This window comes from Schistocerca piceifrons, chromosome 6 (assembly GCF_021461385.2).
Source record: "Schistocerca piceifrons isolate TAMUIC-IGC-003096 chromosome 6, iqSchPice1.1, whole genome shotgun sequence".
Classification (NCBI taxonomy): Eukaryota; Metazoa; Arthropoda; class Insecta; order Orthoptera; family Acrididae; genus Schistocerca; species Schistocerca piceifrons.
This window is the reverse complement of record NC_060143.1, coordinates 338,124,004-338,145,233: the sequence shown is the minus strand read 5'-3', so window position 1 is coordinate 338,145,233 and position 21,230 is coordinate 338,124,004. Positions and strand designations below refer to the sequence as shown.

The 21,230-nt window shown below is 40.3% G+C and overlaps 1 protein-coding gene across 1 annotated transcript in view; it reads left to right on the top strand.

Moving 5' to 3' along the window:
• Positions 1-13,377: 13,377 nt before the first annotated feature.
• The window catches only part of LOC124803307 (odorant receptor Or2-like), a 77,563-nt gene continuing 69,710 nt past the window's right edge, over positions 13,378-21,230 (top strand). The window contains exon 1 of the mRNA XM_047264491.1: positions 13,378-13,704. Coding sequence (XP_047120447.1) covers positions 13,378-13,704 — 327 coding nt within the window. The remainder of the gene's footprint in view (positions 13,705-21,230) is intronic.

Here is a 21,230-nt window from a genome sequence, read left to right as displayed (position 1 = left end):
ATTTTTGCCTCTCTATCTACATTATTCCGTGGTTTAGTAAGTTTTCAAATTTATACTGACTTTTTGATCACCCGGTATATGTTATTGAAATAAAATTCTAGAGAGATCTTCCCAAAATGTTTTGGGTCTGACGTCAGACATAACTACGGCAACACGTACCAATGTATTTTTAATACCTTCCCCAGTACTTCCAGGTTTCCTAACAAAAATTATTCTGTAGTGAAAACACCTCGAATTGTCCTATCCGTTATTGATAATAACAATGATTATCTCGGGAGGGATGGTAAGAGCTAATACACGGACCTGACGAGTGGAAGGGATTCTTTGGACGGCTACTGAAAGCACAGGAACGACATAACAGATCAGGCTCTAGCAGCCTGTGTGTGACAATACGGAGGTGCTGACTTCGGTTCCCGCTGCCCGCTTGGATTTTCCAGGATGCTAGAGCTTTGGGACATAATTTAGCAGCATCGTAAGGATAAATGAAAAATTTCTTACGTTAACAATGATCGAAACCGCTGCGCATGTTATTGCGGTTGCTTCAAATGGAAAAGCTTTCACCTGGCTTTGACACACACCATGCTACAGTCGTGCTGCTCGGACTTGAGATGAAGCAGTAGATGAGTTGCAGCTCTATCCAAACATTCGTTATGGCTTCTCTGGCTTCTCAATTGGACTGACACAGCTATAACATATCCACTTCTGCCGGAAACGCATTACCGCACGATAATCCACTCTCTTAATGGCCTGCGTTGTTTTGTTTTGACTTTTGCAGCGGCGTGCTACGTTACGTGGCGGAGTTATTGCAGTGCCTACAGGGACGTCACACATGTACTTCCAGACAAAGAAAACTTCAGTTATGTAATTTTAATTATTTGAGTTAATACGTAAAACTTTTGCCTACCTCACGGGAAGCTTCATACCAGAGATATTAACTACGCGACACTGCAGTATCGTGACATAAAGTCTCATTTAAGTAACAGCAAATCATTAAAAAGAGTAAGTAGAAGAAACCGGAAGCAGGAAGTGATAGCTTCCTGCTTAGTTTCTGAAACTCTATTATATAATAATCTCGGGAAGGTACCAATTCCCGATGTAGATCTTGTCGTTCTCATTGACTTTATTTGTCTCCACTGGCCAGTGGACAAAAGGAGAGCGGTACGGATTTTTAAAATTTTGTTCGAGCGTTAATTACCGGGAAGATACTCAGATATTTACTTATGCAAAGGAGAAGAGGCGTGGCTTTTTTGGAGGTCACGAGAAAAACGTGCCACAGCGTAATTAGAAAATGAAGGCAGGGCGAGCACGATTTGTGGTGTGACTTTTATTAAATAATGTTTAAATGACGCGAAGAGAGCAAATATTATCACGCACCACAGCCTTTAAGTAGCTGCACTCGAGGGTAGAGCGGCAGTTGTCCCAGTTGTAACTGCAGCGAAGTCCTCGGCCACTTCTTTGATCTCAACAACAGAGCAGGTACAGGTTCATAACACGTCTTCACTGACGTCGTTGACGTCTAGTAAGTGTCATCGGTGTTTACATGAAGTAAGTCAGGGGATTTTCTCTTTAGTAATATTATCCGTATCCAAACTTTGAGATTAAGCGCAGGTGTGTCTAGCACCTCCCACTTGTACGTTCAGGAAAACAAGTTAGAGTTAAAGGAGGAAGTGATTACGTACTATTCACGGAATATTTTCTTGAAAATATTAACCCAAGAGAAAATTGTGTGTATGTATCACACCTTTGCTTTGAGAAACTATTTACTGTCGACAGGAGTACACAGTGAACACGTTAGTACTCACAAACACTTAGCCACTGATTATGTATCCATTGTATCCAAATTTATACTCAAGTAGGTCCGGTATAACAAACGTTTCTCTGCCTCACATCGCTCGAAGTTATGTCGAGTGGATATCCCAGCATTATCCACAATTTTATTAATGTTGCAGTGGTCATTCAATGATACGTTTGTAGGAACCAGTAATACGTTCTAACTCGTACTGCGAGTGTAGAGCTCAGTGAGGTCCACGACGTAGATATTTTTGGGTGTTTTGCGGTGTTCTGACTTTGAATGACAATTCCGCGATGACTCGCGTTAACTTTTCTATGACGAGCTCCTTTCTCGCAAGATTTTGTATACCCTTGATGATGGGCACCAGACAGGTTCCGTATTTCTAGATTTTAGCTAAGCGTATGGCATAGTGCCTCTGTACGGACTGTCAATGAAGCTCAGAGCATACGTTACACGTTTTCAGATATGTGAGTGGCTCGATATCTTTTTAACTAACGGAACCCACAATGTTGTTAAGAGTGCCTCAGGAAAGCGTGTGATAGCACTGATCTTGTTCTTTATACGCGTAAATTTCCTGGCTGTCATGGCGAGCAGCATTCTGGCGACTGCACGCTGGTGGTGCATCAGCGAGAAGAGTCGTCTTTGAGTGACTGTAGGAGGATACATGAAGTGATGTGTACAATCTCTAGTTGCTGTGACGAACGGCAGCTTACAGACAGGAAAAAATGGTACTTAATTCTAATGAAAAGGAAAGAGAATTCTGTAATCAAGGAATACAGTACTGTTGCCATGCTGCTTGACACTGTGGGGTCGATTAGGTACCTTGGTGAAACGTTGAAATGATACGTGAAATAGAACGAGCAAGAGAGGTGGTAGAAGGGAAAATTCTAGAAACTTGTAGTTCATCTACAAAGAAGACAGCGTATAGAACATTTCTACGGCCAGTTGCTTGAGTGCTTAGCATACCAACCAGGTCGTATTAAAAGAACACATCGAAGCAATTCATAGGCGTCTTGATAGATTTGTTAGTAGTAGGTTCGATTGCCGCGCGAGATTAGCCGAGCGGTCTCAGCCGCTGCAGTCATGGACTGTGCGGTTGATCCCGGCGGAGGTTCGAGTCCTCCCTCGGGCATGGGTGTGTGTGTTTGTCCTTAGGATAATTTAGGTTAAGTAGTGTGTAAGCTTCGGGACTAATGACCTTAGCATTTAAGTCCCATAAGATTTTAAAAAAACTAAAAAGAAAAAAAAACTAGGTTAGATTGCCACGCGAATGTTACAGAATTTCTACGTGAATTCAAACGGAGATCCTTGGATGGAAGAAACTGACTTTCTTCGTGGGACACTATTGATAAAAGAGAAACGCCATTTGCGACAGACTTCGAAAGGTCCCAATCCACCAACGTACATCGCACCTCAGGACTGCGAAAATAAGAGAAATCAGGGCTCCTACGGAAGCATATAGGCGGTTTCCCTCGTTCCATTTGAGAGTGAAACAGGAAATCGAATAACAGCGATACAAGAGAATGTTCACCATGCATAATATGGTAGCCAGGGGGATACGTATTTATAGGTATCACCCAATACTGAAAATTCGTAAGTCCCAAACGGGTGGAAACTATCCGTGTAACATGTTACTACGCATAGTTTTAGTTGCGTAAGACACTGCGCAACTAAATTAAGGCATTACTCTTTATGGCCACTGTAATTACCTCCTATTGCTACGTATGTTCGAAACTTGACTCGAAAGTGCCTGCGAACTTCCTCTGTAATGCTGCAAAACCCAGGCACCCTCCGACTTCGCCCTCCGGCTCAGCGGCGTTTCAGACAACTAGGCATTGACAGGAGCAAAAGAAGGGCCACGTCTCCGATATCCATGTGGGCTGTAAGGCCGCTTACTTATACCATATTAGCGTCAAAATTCGCCACAACTCTGCTCAACGCCACCGTCGACGTGTCACACGATGGGAGAGTCGGCGCACTATCTTTTGCCAACATTTAACACCTTCTTTTGAATTAAGGTCAGACTCGCGACACCCAGCGTTGAAATCGCGCAGGTATCTTATGGTAGGTCGAGGAAATCATTTCAGATACACCGCCGCTCATAATGGACAGGAAAAGGCCTCAGACGGTGGCGTAAGGGGTACCAATAAAGCCCCAGCTTCGCTCTTTTTCTGCAGCCATTGATTCCAACAAATTTCGCTATCAAAAACGTCGGTTCGTCGTGTGATGAGCAAGAGGGCGATATTCTTGACAAGTCTGGCAACTGCTAACACCCTCTGGACGATTCAACTGTACCCTGTGGTCATTGTGAGGCTGCAACCCCACTGAACGCCATCTCACATATTTGGAGCGTAGTGTGATAGCAATTTTTGCTGTGAAATACAGGGACCCTTCTAAACCACTCGCCGAAATGTGAAAGTGATCCGAAGCAGAAAGATGTTTTTGTGTTTCTTTATCCCTCCTTTTCCGTGCCCTCCCTTAGTGTTATCACGAGAGGGCTCGGCATTGACTCATGGGTGAATAAATGATAAAGTATCCCCTTAAGTGCAAACAGTTCCGCAGCACCATTGGTGCCACGCTTGCATCTTTGCTGAGCAAGTTCAAAATATATCTGTCAGGAATTTCTACAGCAATTCGGTCTCGCGACTGCTCTACCGCCTGAAGGTAGGCCGACTCAACTTACGTTATCGATGGGGTGCCCTAATCCCAAGGTGCTACAGTAGCAGCAGGTACATTTCTAATGTGCATAAAAAAGGTGCAGGGTGAATGGCACAGAAGATGATTCAGAAGTGGGTGATCTTAGAGGAACATTTTGTCATTTTCAGTCGCTAGTTTAAATGTCGAACCATCCCAACATCACAGAACAGGAGGATGCGAAGAAAGGAGGGAAGAAATAAATCATAAAAAACACTTTACTGTTCCGGATCAAGTTCCAATTTCGTCGAATGGTTTTGAAAGATACTTAGAGGTTTACCCTGTATGGTACAAAAAATTCCTATCACGCTATGGTCCAAAGGGGTGAGTTCACGTTCGGTGGGGTTTCAGTCTTATAATATCTAGAGATGATGGTTTAAACACCCAGAGGCAGCGACCAAATATGTCTACAACGTAGTCTTGTAGTTCAGTGGACTGCAGACTGTCGCTTTTATCCAAGAAATGCCCTCATTCATCTGCTTTCATCTAGTAACGATTTTGTTTCTATTGCTTTTCTTTCTTGGCATAGTGAAAGACAGCCATCCCACGGTGCTCAAAACATGACTGCCATATATGCCCAGTCATAGACAATTAGTTGCACAACAGATTTAGCGCATTCCAGCAAATTGAGTTTTCTTTTGTCGGTGTACTGCCGGTGACAAGAATGGGGATGAATACAAATTTCTCTGGAGTCCTGTAAAAGTCATGTTTGTATGAGAACTTGTAGTAAGCACCAGTTTGTATGCTGCTTTTAGTGAACAATATTGCTGTAGGAAGCCGGGGTTCCTCACGGCCGTCGACAGTGATCCTCCTCGAACAGAGCTGAAAGGTAAATATCCCTCTAACCATGGGTAAATATTCGAACTACGGCAGCCTGTAATCTGTTCCTCCATTTCTGCTGGAACTTGTTTTCGTCTCGCGTTGTGGCTTTTTCATCTTACACAATGGAGGTAACATCTCAGAGCGCAAACTGACGCCCAGTTTCTTGCTTCTCGAAATGACGCTGCATAGCAACGTTTCTTAAGAGACGAGGTACGTGTTTACCGAATATCGAAACAAATATTCAAATTGACTAGGGACGTTTTAGGAAACATAATTCAGCATTTACATGTGTGGTGTCCGTCTTTTCGGACATATCCGAAAGAACAGACAAATACAACACAACTGCCTTCACTGCAACTAATGGTGGTCTTTCCGAGAATCAGCGTGAGGTTGCGCGCAGTAAGGGTGCTGCACCGGAGACGCAATGTATGAATGTGCGACAAGTTGTAAATATGGATTGGGTATGATGCGTGCTCGGGTAGCCGAAGCGATTAAGGGGATCGCTCACGTAAAGTGGGAAAGACGGGTTCGAGTCCCAGTCAGGCACAGATTTTCATTTCTTCAAAATTAAATTATTTCACTGCACGATTGCGGCTAAGTTAAAAATTTCAATTTCGTCACAATGCGGTGTATCACTAGCTACAGAGTGACAGGATTAGAATCAGAGAAATATTAGAAGTCGATTTGATATCTGACTGTTACGGTTAACGATGTATAAAATTGACCTGAATTGTGATGCTGTCCAGAACGTTTCAGCAGTATATGCAACCAAGTTTTAATAAACAGCGTCCACGGAACAAAGAAAGATATTCAGAAGAAATGATTTTAGGATACGTTCAAAATTAGCCACACGTATCACGTTTTATGATATTGGGCAAAGTATCAAAGATTCTTGTGGGTGCTTTAGATCTAATATATGAGTTCAAATTTCATTAGTATCTGTAATAAAAACATTGGGACGCTCTTCCCTGGTTAGTGCATTCATATGATACTAGAGTTCTTAGTAATATCCATTTATTGTTGGTACACACCACGGGTTCAAATGGCTCTGAGCACTATGGGACTTAACTTCTAAGGTCATCAGTCCCCTAGAACTTAGAACTACTTAAACCTAACCTAAGGACATCACACACATCCATTCCCGAGGCAGGATTCGATCCTGCGACCGCAGCGGTCGCGCGGTTCCAGACTGCAGCGCCTAGAACCGTGCGGCCATCCAGCCGGCTCACACCACAGGCATAATGTTGGCTGGAATCGGAAGGACTGGGCCATATAAAGACTGAACATCATTCTTATCAGGAATTTTATTAACACCCTCAAGGAAAGACAACTTTCAAATAATTTAAGCACAATTACTGATAATCGATCAGCAACGTTATCAAATATTTCTTTTGGATCAAATAACGAAAGTTATAGTGTTAATTCAAATACCTGCTCTCAATTCTTCAAAAGTCATTCATGCGAACATAAACTATGATAATTTAAATTTACAACAGATGTCGTTCTCTATGTAAAATATACAATTTTTGTGCACCACTGGTTACTGTTTTTGGTTAAAACTAGTAAGAATTGAAGTCATCTGATGGCATGCTGGCAGTGCATACATGATGTTTATGAAAAATAGCTAAAGTGTAATAATTCGCCAAGGCAACCACCCCCCACTTACACCTGATAGTGGAGAGATACAACTGCCAACTGACATCAATTTTCAAATTATGCCACATAGCGATAACGGTGAATACTGAACCGTCACGTGGGACGGAAAACATAGATCCATGTAAGACGCGAACTGTTGGTTTATGAAACCTAATCTATGTACACATGCTTGGCTTGAAAGTATAACCCATCAAAACACACTCAGCAAGATGTAATCACTCTCAAGTATAAGCTTTCGGGCTCCAAATAACAAAAAGCAACGTGACATTTTTGTATACAACGTAAAAACCACAAGAAACGTTGAATGTGCTTAATAATGACGAATTTAACATTAAAGGAATTTACAAAACACCAGTAAGTAAAACAAACTATCAAATCTCAACTCTAAGGCACTTAACAAATGAAAGAAGCTGAACTGTATTCGATGTAGAAGCAGCAGAACACAAACACACGCAGAAAGCGAACCAGTCACAATTATCACGGTCACAGCGGACAGCAAGATCATTCTTTACGAATGTCGTATGGTCTCGGCACCGAAGCAACGAACTAAAAGTGACTCACCGAACACACGAGGCCGCTGTGCGCTGACAAACAGTGGAAAAAGCTTTGGGCAGCCAGAAGATGCGTGGATGAGGACGACCCATCGCTCGTGTCCAGACCTGGCCGGCCAAGGGAATGATGGGTCCACTCCCGTTTCCGGAGCAGGTCCCTTGTGTGCGTAAGATATTCAGCAGGAATTGCACGCTGCCTCTCCGGATACAGGCCTCCAAGGCATTCGGGGCAAACGTGCCACACCCCCGTCACGCCAAAGGCTGTACTCCAGGAGACATGGCCTGAGCTATCGATGGTGCTACGGTTGAACTGTACACAGCTGAACGTATTTTTTTCAGATTTCTTGCACTTTTTCAGAGGACCTCTTAAACTTCGGTGAAAAACATTGTTAACTGCTTCTTATATTACTTCATCCATAAAAGGATTAATAATGATTAATGGGTGGTCTACAAAGATAATAGCTCTGTCTCGTTTGTGTTCAGATCATTCACCGAAATAAGGAAGAGCAATAAATCTTAAAGTGAAGCCTGTTAGTCACCGTTTGTGATATATCCACAGTCACAACGATTTTCTCTCCTTCCAGCACTGACTGAATCCTTCAGCTTAAATTTTGTCGTTCTCGTTATGATGACGGATTCGAACACTTGCCTGTAAACTCATCAAATCCGTATAACGTCCCTTTTTTTAGGGAACGCCTTGGATAGTATCTAAAAATACCAGTTGGCGACAATTTGTTATTGAAGGCACATAATATATGCTGAATAAAGTACTAATGACCTTGACAGTGCAACAACTAGAATAGAACGGTGGTGAGCTATGCAAATTGTTTTCTACACGAGATTGTATCAGATCCCATAGTTTTCTTTCCTCATGGCCGGCAGCGTGGGCTGGCATGACGACACTTATCATATAGGTTTGGTCCGTAGAAATTAATATTATTTGAAAACAGTGGTATCTGCTGTGTACTGAGGAACTATTATAATCGTAGCGGGATAAACATTATCGATTCAAAAGAATCCTCAAAATTGCTTTATCACAGTCTGGAAAGTCACAGACTTTTTAATATGCGGGGTATGCTGAGTGCAATACGTTCTCGCAAAAATGTTTACCAGCCCTGAATTCTGTATGAAATGGGGAATAAGCTATAATTTTGTCATATGATGACATGATGGAGACCGTGGCTGTTGTTTGAAGACAAATGTTGATGGTGTTAGGACAGCAACCAGCCACAAATTTACTTTCAGTTCCTTTATTCAAAGGGTACCGTTACCGGTTTCCAATCGTTGTTATTCATCCTCAGTCGTTTTACACGCTTTCTTTATGAGAAGCGGTGTGTTTTCTACAGATTAATTGTCCTAAAATACAAATAATACATAATTATAAACACGCCACACACAGATGGTTGCGTTACAGATTTTCGTTGCATGTGACTTACGTGAAACGTCGGTTTGGAGTGTTTGTTTCCATAAAATTCGTCCAATAGATGTAAAGCCATTTCCAATGCATTCTTATTGTAGCACACGTAAATTGTTCTCACTGAACACTTTAGATTTGTCACTGAGAAGATTTCTACCACGCACCACATGTTTTGATAGATACAAAGAGCTTACAAACATATGATATATCGTAACATTTGACGGTGATGTCCTATGTTTGGAAAGGGTAATATATTCATTTACGCAACTGTAATGCCTTTTACACTAGTTCAGACACATTGAATTTTTGAGTTGATATTGTTAAATAAATTATAAAGGTTTTTTTATTTTATTAATATTTTTCAGGAAAGGGGAGTTAGCTAATTCTGTTTGTTCGTTAAGGACATAGTCTGGGGTGCTGTTTGTGTGTGTGTGTATTTCTAATCCTTCTAATATATTCATAGTGGCTCCTTTTTCTGCTAGATGCAAAATTTTTAAGTTGTCCTCAATGTTTCCAACTGAATGGTTTTCTTCAGCAATATGGGCTGCAAATGTTGATTTGTTCAAGCTACCAAGCCTTAAAGCATCAATATGTTCTTTGTATCTAATTTCAAAACATTTGCCTGTCTGTCCAATGTAGAATTTTGGGCATGTATCACATGTGCATTTGTATATTCCTGATTTACGGTAGGGACTCTTGGAGGTATTTACATAATGGATTATTTTTGTTGTAATTTATTATTTGTGGAAAAGCTGATTGTGATATTATTTTCAAGACAGGCCTAATTTTAGTTCTTGTGACGACAATTTTTTGTTTGCCTAGCAGCTGGCTATTCGGAGGGGTGAAAATGAGCAAAAGCACCCACCAAAATCAAACAGATTCGTCTCTCACAGGTGATACTACACTCATCTAAATTATTTTCCAAAATTTGTAGGATATCTACTATGTAACCGATATAAAACTATTAATTTCAATCCTGTCCATATCAAGAGCTTTAACAATGACGTACTTCGATCTGTGTGAAAAATTTCATTTGCTATTTGTTCGTTAAACATAGCATTAAAAACATCGCTTATTTAGAACAACTTTTTGAATTTCCGTTAGGAATTCCGTCAGTATCAGGCATCATGTTACATGCATGGATTTTTTAAATTCCGTTAATTTCTGAGAAGTATTTTCGTGCTTTCAAAGTTCCTTATTGCTGTATGAACTGAAATAATTTATATTATGTATGTTGCTACATTTCGGTGAGAGCATAGTCATTCATTTTAAATGTGACAGTACCAGGTAGTACCTTAAGCAGTTGTCAAGGCTCTCTTTTCACAATATTTCATCGAGTTTCAGTTCACTAGTGCGCATTAATAATTTGTGACCTAAGAGAAATTCAGTCCTCAGCAGCGGTTGGGAATTCAGGTAAATCCAGTGGCAACAAGTGAAAATTTGTGTTGGACCGTCTAACAACCCCACCACAACTAAGGTCAAAAATAATTATGATTTTAGTGTTGCTCACGCTGCTAAATATTGCATTTTCGGGCAACAACGAAGTTATATTATGTGCCAAGTATCATTAGAGCACAGTTAATAAAGTCATTTCTTGAAATAATGGATAAACTAGGCACTCATCTTTTCGTGTTTCCCACGATGGTTTCCTTGTGAACTCAAGGCTCAATCGTCGAAAATTTAGGGTGCAAAGAGGCCTAGGTGTTATTCTGCGATATTCAAAAGTTTTATAGATGTGTTTCATAAACAATTCTTGAAGATTAAACATTTGCAAGTTAGGACAATGGTGATGTAAAAAAGTAATCAGCACTCCGACTTTAAGTTACACTTCTTTTTTATTATTTTTGTTGCAACATCACTTCACAATATAAAACATACTTGAAAATTTCTTCTTTACTGTTAAAGTTCACATTTCATAAACTGACTACAACCTGTGTCTTTTCAACATGACGACCAAGACTTGACTCTCTAATAACCGGTTACGCGCCCAAAAATCAGAGTTAGAAGTACGTCAAAGATCATAGTGACAAAAGAAAGAATACACATAAGAATAATATAATTGCAATATAAACGTATCGATGTATCAAAGTACCTCTACATTAATGAAATCGAATCTGAATGTTGTCAGAGAAATATATTAACTATTTTACAGAAACACAGTAGATTATTGCTGGTATCGAGAGGCTGAGGTGAGGTGTCCAAATGGTTATGTAGTTCAAGTACCATTACAACCGGCACTCGAAACCGTGTTTCCCGCCTCATATGCTTCGTCTGCCTGAGTGCGTCTCCTGTCTAGCCCAATTCTCAACTTGTTGCACACTGTACACTGAGGCGACAACCGTAATGGGACAGTGATACTGAGACATACTACTGGCTATAGTATCGCATACACAAGACATGAGAGGCAGTGTAGACGTAGAGCTATCATTTGTACTCAAGAGCTTCACTTAAAAATGCTTCCTACGTAATTATGACCGCACGATGCGAATTAACAGACTTTTGAACTTGGAATGGTAATTGTATATAGACAAGTGGAACACTGTATTTCGAAATTTGTTAGGGAATTCAATGTTACGAGACATATACAGAGGCGAGCGCGTGCGGTGAATATCAACATTCAGGCATTACCTCTCACCACGGACAAACAGTGGCCGGCGCCCTTCACTTAACGACCGAGAGCAGCAGTGTAGTATTGTCAGTGTAAACATACAAGCAAAACTGCGTGAAATAACTACAGACACCAATGTGGGTCGTATGACGAAAGTATCGATTAGAACAGAGTAGGGAAATATGGCATTAATGGATTACAACTGCAGACGACCGACGCGAGTGCCTTTCCTAACAGTGCTACATCGTCTGCAGCACCTCTTCTGGGCCCGTGATCATAGCTCCCTACGACTTTTGTCATGTCAGTGTACATGTAGCGTGTATATCATGTAATAATTATTATTATTTTCTTTTTTGATTTACATATTTCTGGGCGCTTTAATAACTTTCCCAAAAACAACACTATGCTTTTGGTAAAATACAAGGAACAAAGAATCTTTATTTTAACTGAAATTTTTATAAATTTCTCTTTTATTTTTACATAACGTTTTTATCATCTTATTATTTAGTAATACACTTTTTGAAATCTTTTCAAATCTAGTTTCATAAAGTGACAATTTTTTAAAATTTTACATTAATTTTAAATGATTGTACTCTAGAACAGACTATCCAAAACACTACTTACTATGAACATGTGTTCTAGCCATGTATTACTTGTACATCATGGTTATATAATACACTAATGCTAAGTAAATTTTTTTTGATACCGAGCTGAGCGTAACGTGGCTAAATGCAGGACACAGTGCGTTTGTTTACTCTATAGATGGTTCAACGAACTGCTGTTGGAAACTTCACAGCCTAGGTGTAGCTACAGATGGGGAACCGAGCGAACGCAGAAAAAGTAGCAGCAGTTTGTGTTTATGCACAGGATTTAATTTAGCTTCACTGCGTGAGTGTCTATGGAGGTTCTCATTACAAGTCTCGCTTATAAACGGCAACAATGCCCGTGTAGTATTAGGGACAGAAAACTTGCTAGAGTAGATGTACTGGTAACCAACAGGCCATAACTTTGTGACTCTATTATCGTAGACCAGGGAATCAGTTGTCACAACGCCGTTACAGCATTACTAAATATTGCTATAAATAAGAATATCAGGATAGGAAGATAATTCTGCTTAGCAAGAGCGACATGAAACAGAATTAAAATTACCTTAGTGGTCAACATCAAAATTTATCTCCTGGACCATGTTGGTCAACAATGGACAAAGTTCAAGCGTGTAAAGTACATTTTAGAGAGGTATGTGCCGAACAAAGTTGTCAGGAATAAGAGAGAACCGCCGTAGTTCGACAAACATGTTGGACAGCTGCTACGGAAGCAAGGGAGTGTTCAGAAAAGAGAACAGAATGTTTCAAAACGTGGTGCTACAGAAAAGGGCTTTAGAATATGCGGGAAGATGTGATAAGTAATGAGGGTATGAATCCAATTGGAGAGAAATGAAATTTATGACACAACTGGATCGAAAGAAGGGATCAGCTGATATGACACCTTCTAAGATACCAAACATTAGTCAGATTAGTAATGTAGGGAAGTGCAGGAGAGTATGGTGGGACTTGGAGATCAAGTATGCAGATTCGAGTGGACGTAGATGGCGAACACTATGGAGAAGTGGGACATCCACACGATAGATTAGCGTGGAGAATTGTATCAAACCAGTCTTCTAAGTGAAGAACAAAACAATAACATATAGACTCCGTTATAGAATTTGTCTTAGCCTTCATAAGCTACATGGAAAACCTTAATCCCATTACTTTAAAATGTCCTTCAACATTACGTCTGCCTTTCGCTGAACGCCCACAACTTGTCTGATGTGTGCAGGTGGTACCACGCTGTGATCGGCATGGCACCAGCTTCTTCAGCAGCCGCGGCTGCTGTGGCGGCCAGCAGCCTGGACCACTTGCTGCGGCCTCTACACTGGGGGGCCGTCCTGCGACATCCGAGCGTTGCTGACTCATCGCCCATCCTCTTTCGCCTGCGCACCCTCATCATAGCCTCCATCACCACATCTTTCGTTTTCTCCGAACTCCTCGTACTGTACCACCAGGGCACTGAAGACTTGGACCTCTTCATTCTGATACTCGGCATCGCAGACACCATCGCTATGTGGGTCTTCCGTATGGCACACATCACTCTTCACGAAAGTGACTTCCATAAGCTCGCCCTCCAGGTTGGTATCGGAACTACTCTACGCTGCAATTCTTGTAAAGTTATCTCACCGAACTGTCTGGCTAAATTGCTTGGATATCCTTCTGTTCTATATTAAAATATGGGATGGTTATCTAGGTTTCCACGATTCTATTTTCTCATTGACTATGGGATAAATAAGTAACGCGCTCACATTAATACAAAAGTTTCGTTTATTCTCAGGAATTTTACTAACCGAGATCGCATTCAACGCTATTAATTCCTGATGGCCGCTTTCAACAGTTAAGACTGCCATCTTATGATCTTCAAAAAACTTGTTGTTATACAGTGTATTCCATTATGACTGAATCCCACATGTCATGTTAGCTTTATAATGGATAGTATATAGCACATTCCACACAAGTTTAATAAAAGCAAATGAATCAGGCCTGTTTCCCAAAATAAATGCTGAAGAACGGCAGGAGTAATAATTATAAAAAAGGGAGGAGATATACATTTCGTACTCTCAAAATCATACCGGCCTATTTACCTAATAAATGTACTGGTTAAAGTTTTGGAAAAAGTGTAAACCAATAGGTTAGAAAGCCACAGGATTCTAACAGGATTAAATAATGCTCAGAATGGGTTCAGGAAGCCAGATTGCATTTAGCGTGAAATTAACCCAGTCAGAAACTTAATATGTGATGCGCACACAACTTATGTGCTTCGAATAATGATATGCATGTTTGGAGAGTTTGACAGCTTATGGTATCCCTAAGAGGAAAGGGCTGCCCAAAAATTCTACCCTACTGTCTACTGGATTACTGCATTGACTGATACGTGATGCTTTCAAATTCGACATGAACAGTTACCAAACATAATTCGAAATGATGACCTGTGGGCTCCGTTTGTGTTCCCTTATTCTGGGACCACTTCTGAATAACAAATCACGCAGGAATCGTCAAGAATCGTAGCATCTGCTGAGGAGTTATTGCTTTTGGTGCATGCTGTCAGCTGAAATTCGCTGGAAATCAGTCGTGGAAAAATACCACGGAATCAAGCATGAATGGTGGTCGCAGCTGAGAATCAAGATATCACCACAAAAATCGACAAATATATTACTTGAAGAAAGACTTATTAGTGATCCATCGGTTAAAATAAGTCAGGAGATAATTCGAAGACATACCGTCAACAAGTATTTGTGTGTGCACCTGGACGAATACTGTACATTAACTGCAAACATAGCATTTTTAGCGAGGAATAAAAGTTGTATAGTGAAAAAATTGTTAATATAGCCAGCAGTAGTGGCCGAGCGGTTCTAGGCGCTTCAGTCTGGAACTGCGCGACTGCTACGGTCGCAGGTTCGAATCCTACCCCGGGCAAGGATATGTGTGATGTCCTTAGGTTAGTTAGGTTTACGTAGTTCTAAGTTCTATGGGACTGATGACCTCAGACATTAAGTCCCACAGTGCTCAGAGCCATTTGAACCATTTTTTGTTAATATGGAGAAAAGGAGGCTTCGTCTGCCTCTCATTGTAATCAGAACGCATCAAGAGTCTGTATTAACTCCATCTGTGGGCTGCTCTGCCAGTGTTTGGGCGCACTGGTTCCTACCGTCCAGACCTGCCACTGCAGTGAGAAAAGAACAGCACAGAATTCTGCTGCGATGCTGTGGAGGCTACATCACAACATCTACAGACATTCTAACTGTGTTAATGGACGTACGTCTCGCTGACCTGCAAATAATGCAGAAGACTACAGTCTATTGGTTGAAGAAGAGGAAAAACAAGAAATACACGAATTTCTTGTGGAAGGGGCAACAGATCCGTAAAGTAATGATTAATGTAATGTTTGGAAAATTGATGCAGAGCTGGTATTCCTCAGACACACTTCCTGATATAAACGAAAGTTTTCTGACAACTCATTTTGTGGCAGATAGGAAGATAGGACCAGTGGGGAATATTGAAAAACCTCAAGGAGAGGGCAATGAAGATATCATGAGCTACCTTTACTTTTACCGTAGTAAAAAATAATCAAGTCACATGCAAAGTTTAAGAAATTTTTATTTAAACTCTTTAAAATAAGTCAGGAGATAATTCGAAGACATACCGTCAACAAGTATTTTTGATGAATTCTATGTGCCTATTGTTCCTGGCAAATTTGTTAATTACATCTTCAATAGGACAATCAACGTCTGGGTGGTAAACAGAACTAAGGCATTAAGCCGATCCTCTTTCATAACGTATCGGGATCACTAGAATGGCCGTGACTATTCTCGTACGTATGTGTTAGCTATCTATCTTCCAGACAGAAATATATAAAATACGATGACGCTGACGCGCGTGCTACATAGGAAAAAGTACGACCACTCGATAACTCAATTAAGTCGAGTCGGCTGACGAAAGAAACGAACCAATAGCGTTCGGGCTGGCTGGCGAGGGCAGTGCGGGTGGCACTGCGGTCGGCCCCGCAAGGGCGGGGGGGAGAGGGGGCGCCCCCCCCCCCATAAGCATCCTCCACTGGGTAGGATAATGGTCCACTACCTTTCCGAAGTGGGCCATATTGTACACGTCTTAACTGAAGTGGTTCGCGGACAACGGCCAGTTGGGAGTGTGGCATATAGACACACCATGCATTGTCCTATAGTAATGTCCCATAGTTGAAGATATAACAAGGACTGCCTCCGATAAGTTAAGTTGTTTATGACCTAATTAGAGTAATAGAGGACTCTGATACCTTAGATACTGTATCTGATGCTGTGTCATGGAAAGCGAGGTGTCACTATGGCCCAGCATGTTCCACTGCCTATAAGTGCTGATAGGGAACGAGAACGAAGCACAGTAGCACAATACTGGAATAGTGAAGGGAAATGGCCTCAAGTGTACTTAAGACGACCTGGAGAACCAGAGAAATAAAGTCTAAGGTAAAAAGGCGAAGCACCACCAAAGAATTATCCGGATGGGTCGGAATTTGGTAGAAGTGATTTACATGTACAGACAAACAAAACATGGCAATTGCAGAAAAGTTAGATCATTTACTCAAGACAAAGACCTTCACAAATTGAGCAAGTATATAACGCGCTAGTCTACCTGTGCCCCTTGTGGAAGCAATTATTCAGCTTGGCACTTATTTATAGGCTGGTTGAAAGTCATCTGGAGTGATGCCGTATCAAATTCTGTCCAATTAACTTGTTATACCGTCAAAACCAGAAGTCAGTTGGCTGGATTTGCCCATGATGCTCCAAACGTTTTAAGCTGAGGACCGTTTTTACAAAACTCGACGAATGAAAAAAATTAAATCTTACACGAAACACATTTATTTAACTAACAAATAAGTTTAGAGGAAAAAATTTCTTACAACTAATAAATTTCGTACAATTCCGAATATGCTTTAAGAAAGTTTTTGTATATACATAAAATATTTGATAGTCTACCGAATGCAGGGTGTAGAAGAACTGTTTTAGTTTTCAAAACTCAATTTATGCTCGAAGCACAACAGTGACAGCTGAAGATTAAATGCTTGTTTTTCGCATTAAAGTTTTAGAATAATATTTCTCTTTTCTCTTCTACACAACTTCAGGGGACTCTTCAGCCTATTTAATTTTTTGTGAGGTCTCATGATCTTCATATTCCTCACTACTTGCATGTCACTGAATAAACATACTGCATCCTGGAGTATAGGAGAGAAACAAATTTGTTTCATTATATCCTTTTCCTTTCCTGCAGTCATATGGTTTATCTTGGGAATAGTCGGAGCACGCTTCCTGGCTTTTAATGAAGGTGTGGCCTTCTAGAAAACATCACAACATACTTCAAATCCAGAGAAATACCTCATTTTAACAGCACAATGAATCTTACTACTGGTTCATCTGTAGGGTATTGCTCGTACATTTATCATTTAGGAAGCCAACATTATGAAACGGTTAGATTGCTACTCATCATATAACATATTTGCTGATTAGCAATCTAACCTTTTCATAATATTGTCATTACTCCGTACTGGATTTTCTATAGTTTGATTTTGAAAGACAAGGTAGACTTCTGTATTTTTTTAGATATCCTTTTGAAGTAGTAGGAAAACCAGGCTTCTCCCCACACCAATACCTTTCCAAACCTCTCTGGAATATTACGGTATTAACTTGGTGATAGATCTCTTCTTTCCTCCGATATTTCTTTTCAACTCTACCGAATACACCATCTGGTGTCATAAAACTGATTGCACGACAAGGAAAATGGAGTTCTTGTTCTGGCTGTTCCTCTGGTGTGAAATGAAACTGTAAGAAAATTCACTACAAAAGAAGAAAAGGCATTTTCAACGCAATGATTCATCTATTTAGTATTATACGTTGCAAGAAAGTGAAGTAAATAAAGAACTGAAGTATTGCAATAAATCGCTGTAGCGAAAAGTAATGAAACTTGCATTGTCAATGGTAGAAGAAAAGTTAGATTTAAATAAGCAATACTGCCTACCCGTACCATGATGCTAGCGAAAAATCCTAAATGCAACTACGAAGTTCAGGGGTATAATGGAATAACATAGCCAAAAATCGATAGGTGTTTCAAAACATTAAAAGAAGAAATGGCTTTCCAAACGAACAGTATCTTGAGATTACGTCATCGTTACAGGAAGGTCACATATGTGATATGTTTCTTAATGTATTGTATGTAAAGTTAACTGAAATGATTGAGATCTTTATTATGGAGGTTAGATAGAGAGTCAATTTGAAATGCAGTTTAAGGAGCGTTCTATTTGCAAAATAAAGCGATCTTTGATACCCATACTGCTGAAAACAATCATTCTACGACAAACATGAATCAAAATTCTGAAATATTGCATATTGCATCTATGGGGTGATTACTCGATGTGCAACGGGAAATTGAAATTTTGGCAACAAAAACCGTTATCTGAATCAGATTTAGAACGAATAGCTCGAGTTGGTCAGTGTTGGTACTTCAATGTTTACGAAGCGCTGATTTTTACGTTTTCCGTTATTGATGGAAGCGTGGTGACTTACTGTAGAGGATTAAGAATACCTAGTCCACCTACTGTCTTGCATGAAGGGAAAAGACAATGAGACCGTTTCCTGCTGGCCCGTTTGCACTCGAGAATGCCACAGCAGCAATTGAGTGAAACAGTCTCTCACGGTACAGCGTCCTGAGCAAAACGATCCGTAATGGCTGCATGCTGCAACGTTTACGTTCTGTTTCCCATTGTTCTTTGAAATTTGTTTTTTAATATTTTTAGCCTTTTAAAGTCTTGCGCCTTCTCCGTTTGTTGATTTATGTGTCGAACAAAGTATATTGGCTTGCTAATTTAGATTACCCTGTTTCTTACAAATTTTCTTTTTTTTTTTATTTGTTCAGATTTGGTTCTTTTCATCGTCTTTCTTTAGCTTTCCACCATTCTGTCCTTCCGTCACACATAAAATTTTACAGGATTAATTCATTCATGTAACTGTGGTAGCCTTCCAGCGTCTGGTAGATATATGGTTGCTTTCTTTCAAAAATACTGTAGATGGTTGAGATGACTCTAAGCAGTACGAGACTTAACATCTGACGTCATCAGCCGCCTAGATTTAGAACCACTTAAACTTAACTAACCCAAGAACATCATACACATCCATGTTCGAGACAGGATTCGAACCTGCGCCCGTAGCAGCAGCGCGATTCTGGACAGAAGCTCCTAGAACCGCTCAGCCACAGTGGCAGCAGTTGTGGTGAAATGAGATGTGTATACACTTTTCATTATGTCTTACTTTTTGTAACCAAGTATTTTATGATATGTTCACTTTCAATCATGTTATATTCTGTGTATTTCGTGTATTTAAGACAAGTTAGGAGTAGGGAGCTTCTTGTTATGCTCTATCTAGATCAGAATGAATAATCTGAATTACAATGTGTGATCGAGACCGACAAAACTTGAATTACATTCAAGAGAATGTGGTGTTTTACAAAATAAAACTGTAAGAGGACAGAAATACGATATAAATTTAATAAAAAGCAATCAGTGTTAAATACCTATAATCGTGACTTGGTAATTAGTTACATGACACTGTTTTATCACAGTTAAGCCCAGCACCCATTAACTGTCAATTATATGGTAATGAACTGGAGGCCAGAGAGGGAAGGGTGTAGAAGAACTCCAGGAGATAGTTTAGAGGGGTTGATATGTTGGCAAAGGGTTTGCGGTCAGATTTTCTGTAAGCACACTCTATTTTATAAGTCCTTTATTACATCAGATGGATAATTGTCAGTGAACTGTGTTAAACATTCTGAGACGAAAAGATGTCCGCATTAATCATAGCATTAAGAACTGTCCGACGTTCGCAGTACTGAGTGGGGAAGAGGTGGAACGAAGTAGAACCGACGGGACGCATTGGAATGAGGTCAGAAAGAAAAGTTGTGCGATATGTGGCTGGTAGCAGATATATACCTCGAGACAAATTCTTTGGTTACGAGGTTACAGTGAGCTGACGTCTGGAAGGGAGTATGGGTGATTAGCGGGGAAGGTATGGATGCTACAACAAAGCTTTTCGATCAAAGTACCTGAATAACAAGTGCTAGGTAATTTGGGAAGTGCATCTCAGTCTATCATTTCCAGGTATCTAAAAAATTTAGGAGCGGCAGATATGTAAAATACGACGTATTTATATGTAAGGACAATGGTGAAAGGATATAAGCCCCTAGTAGCTTTACTCACTTAGGAGTTCCGAATTTGATGGTGTGGTGGTGTGCAAGCACTTTAGTCCTACATATTATATTGTGTATGTACTTGGAAATGTGGAAATCGTGGTGACTGAATAATTTATTTACTAGTACAAGGAAAGTGGGGATTCCATTTACTTCACCATCCGACAGTGGGAGTCATGTGAGAGTTGGCCATTGTGATACGTACCTAGGTAACTTATGTCTTTGAAATTTTGGGAAATGGCTATAACCGGATTTTTAGCAATGTTTGCAATGTCCAGGACATGTTGGAGAAGGAGTGAACGGATCCTTGAGACATGCAGAAAGTAGGGAGAAAGCTGTAAGAAGAAATGTGATTTACTACCAAATATGTTGGAAAACGAATTAGATGGGTGTAACTAACGGAGGGCGTGTAGTTCTAAGACCATAGTGAAAGTCATACTCAGTTTCAAAGGATATTAAAATGATGTCTTTTATTGACATGGCTGATATCAGATAAATTTGATAACATGATAGGGTTGGTCGTCTGTTGAGTAGCTAGAATGGAACCTGCACCCGGAATTTTGCTGCGGTTAATGTGTTGACAAGAGGTGATGGATTTGTATTGTAAGAATTGTTTCAAGGAATTTTCTGAAACCACCAGCGAGCCAAATGGATCGATACGTTGAGGCGGAGGTATAGTTTATCAGGATTCAAGAGAATTAGGGCTTCAGTTTGTTTCTGCTGCTCTAAGTTGTAAGCTTTATGACACTTTCCGAAGAGTTATATAGCTGTATTGTGATAGAATTCAGCGTTTTAGTGTTTGCTTGTCCTACATATTGAGATGCTATTGATGTGACTGTTACTATTGAAGGAGAGATGTTTAGAAGCGAAAATTTGGTTC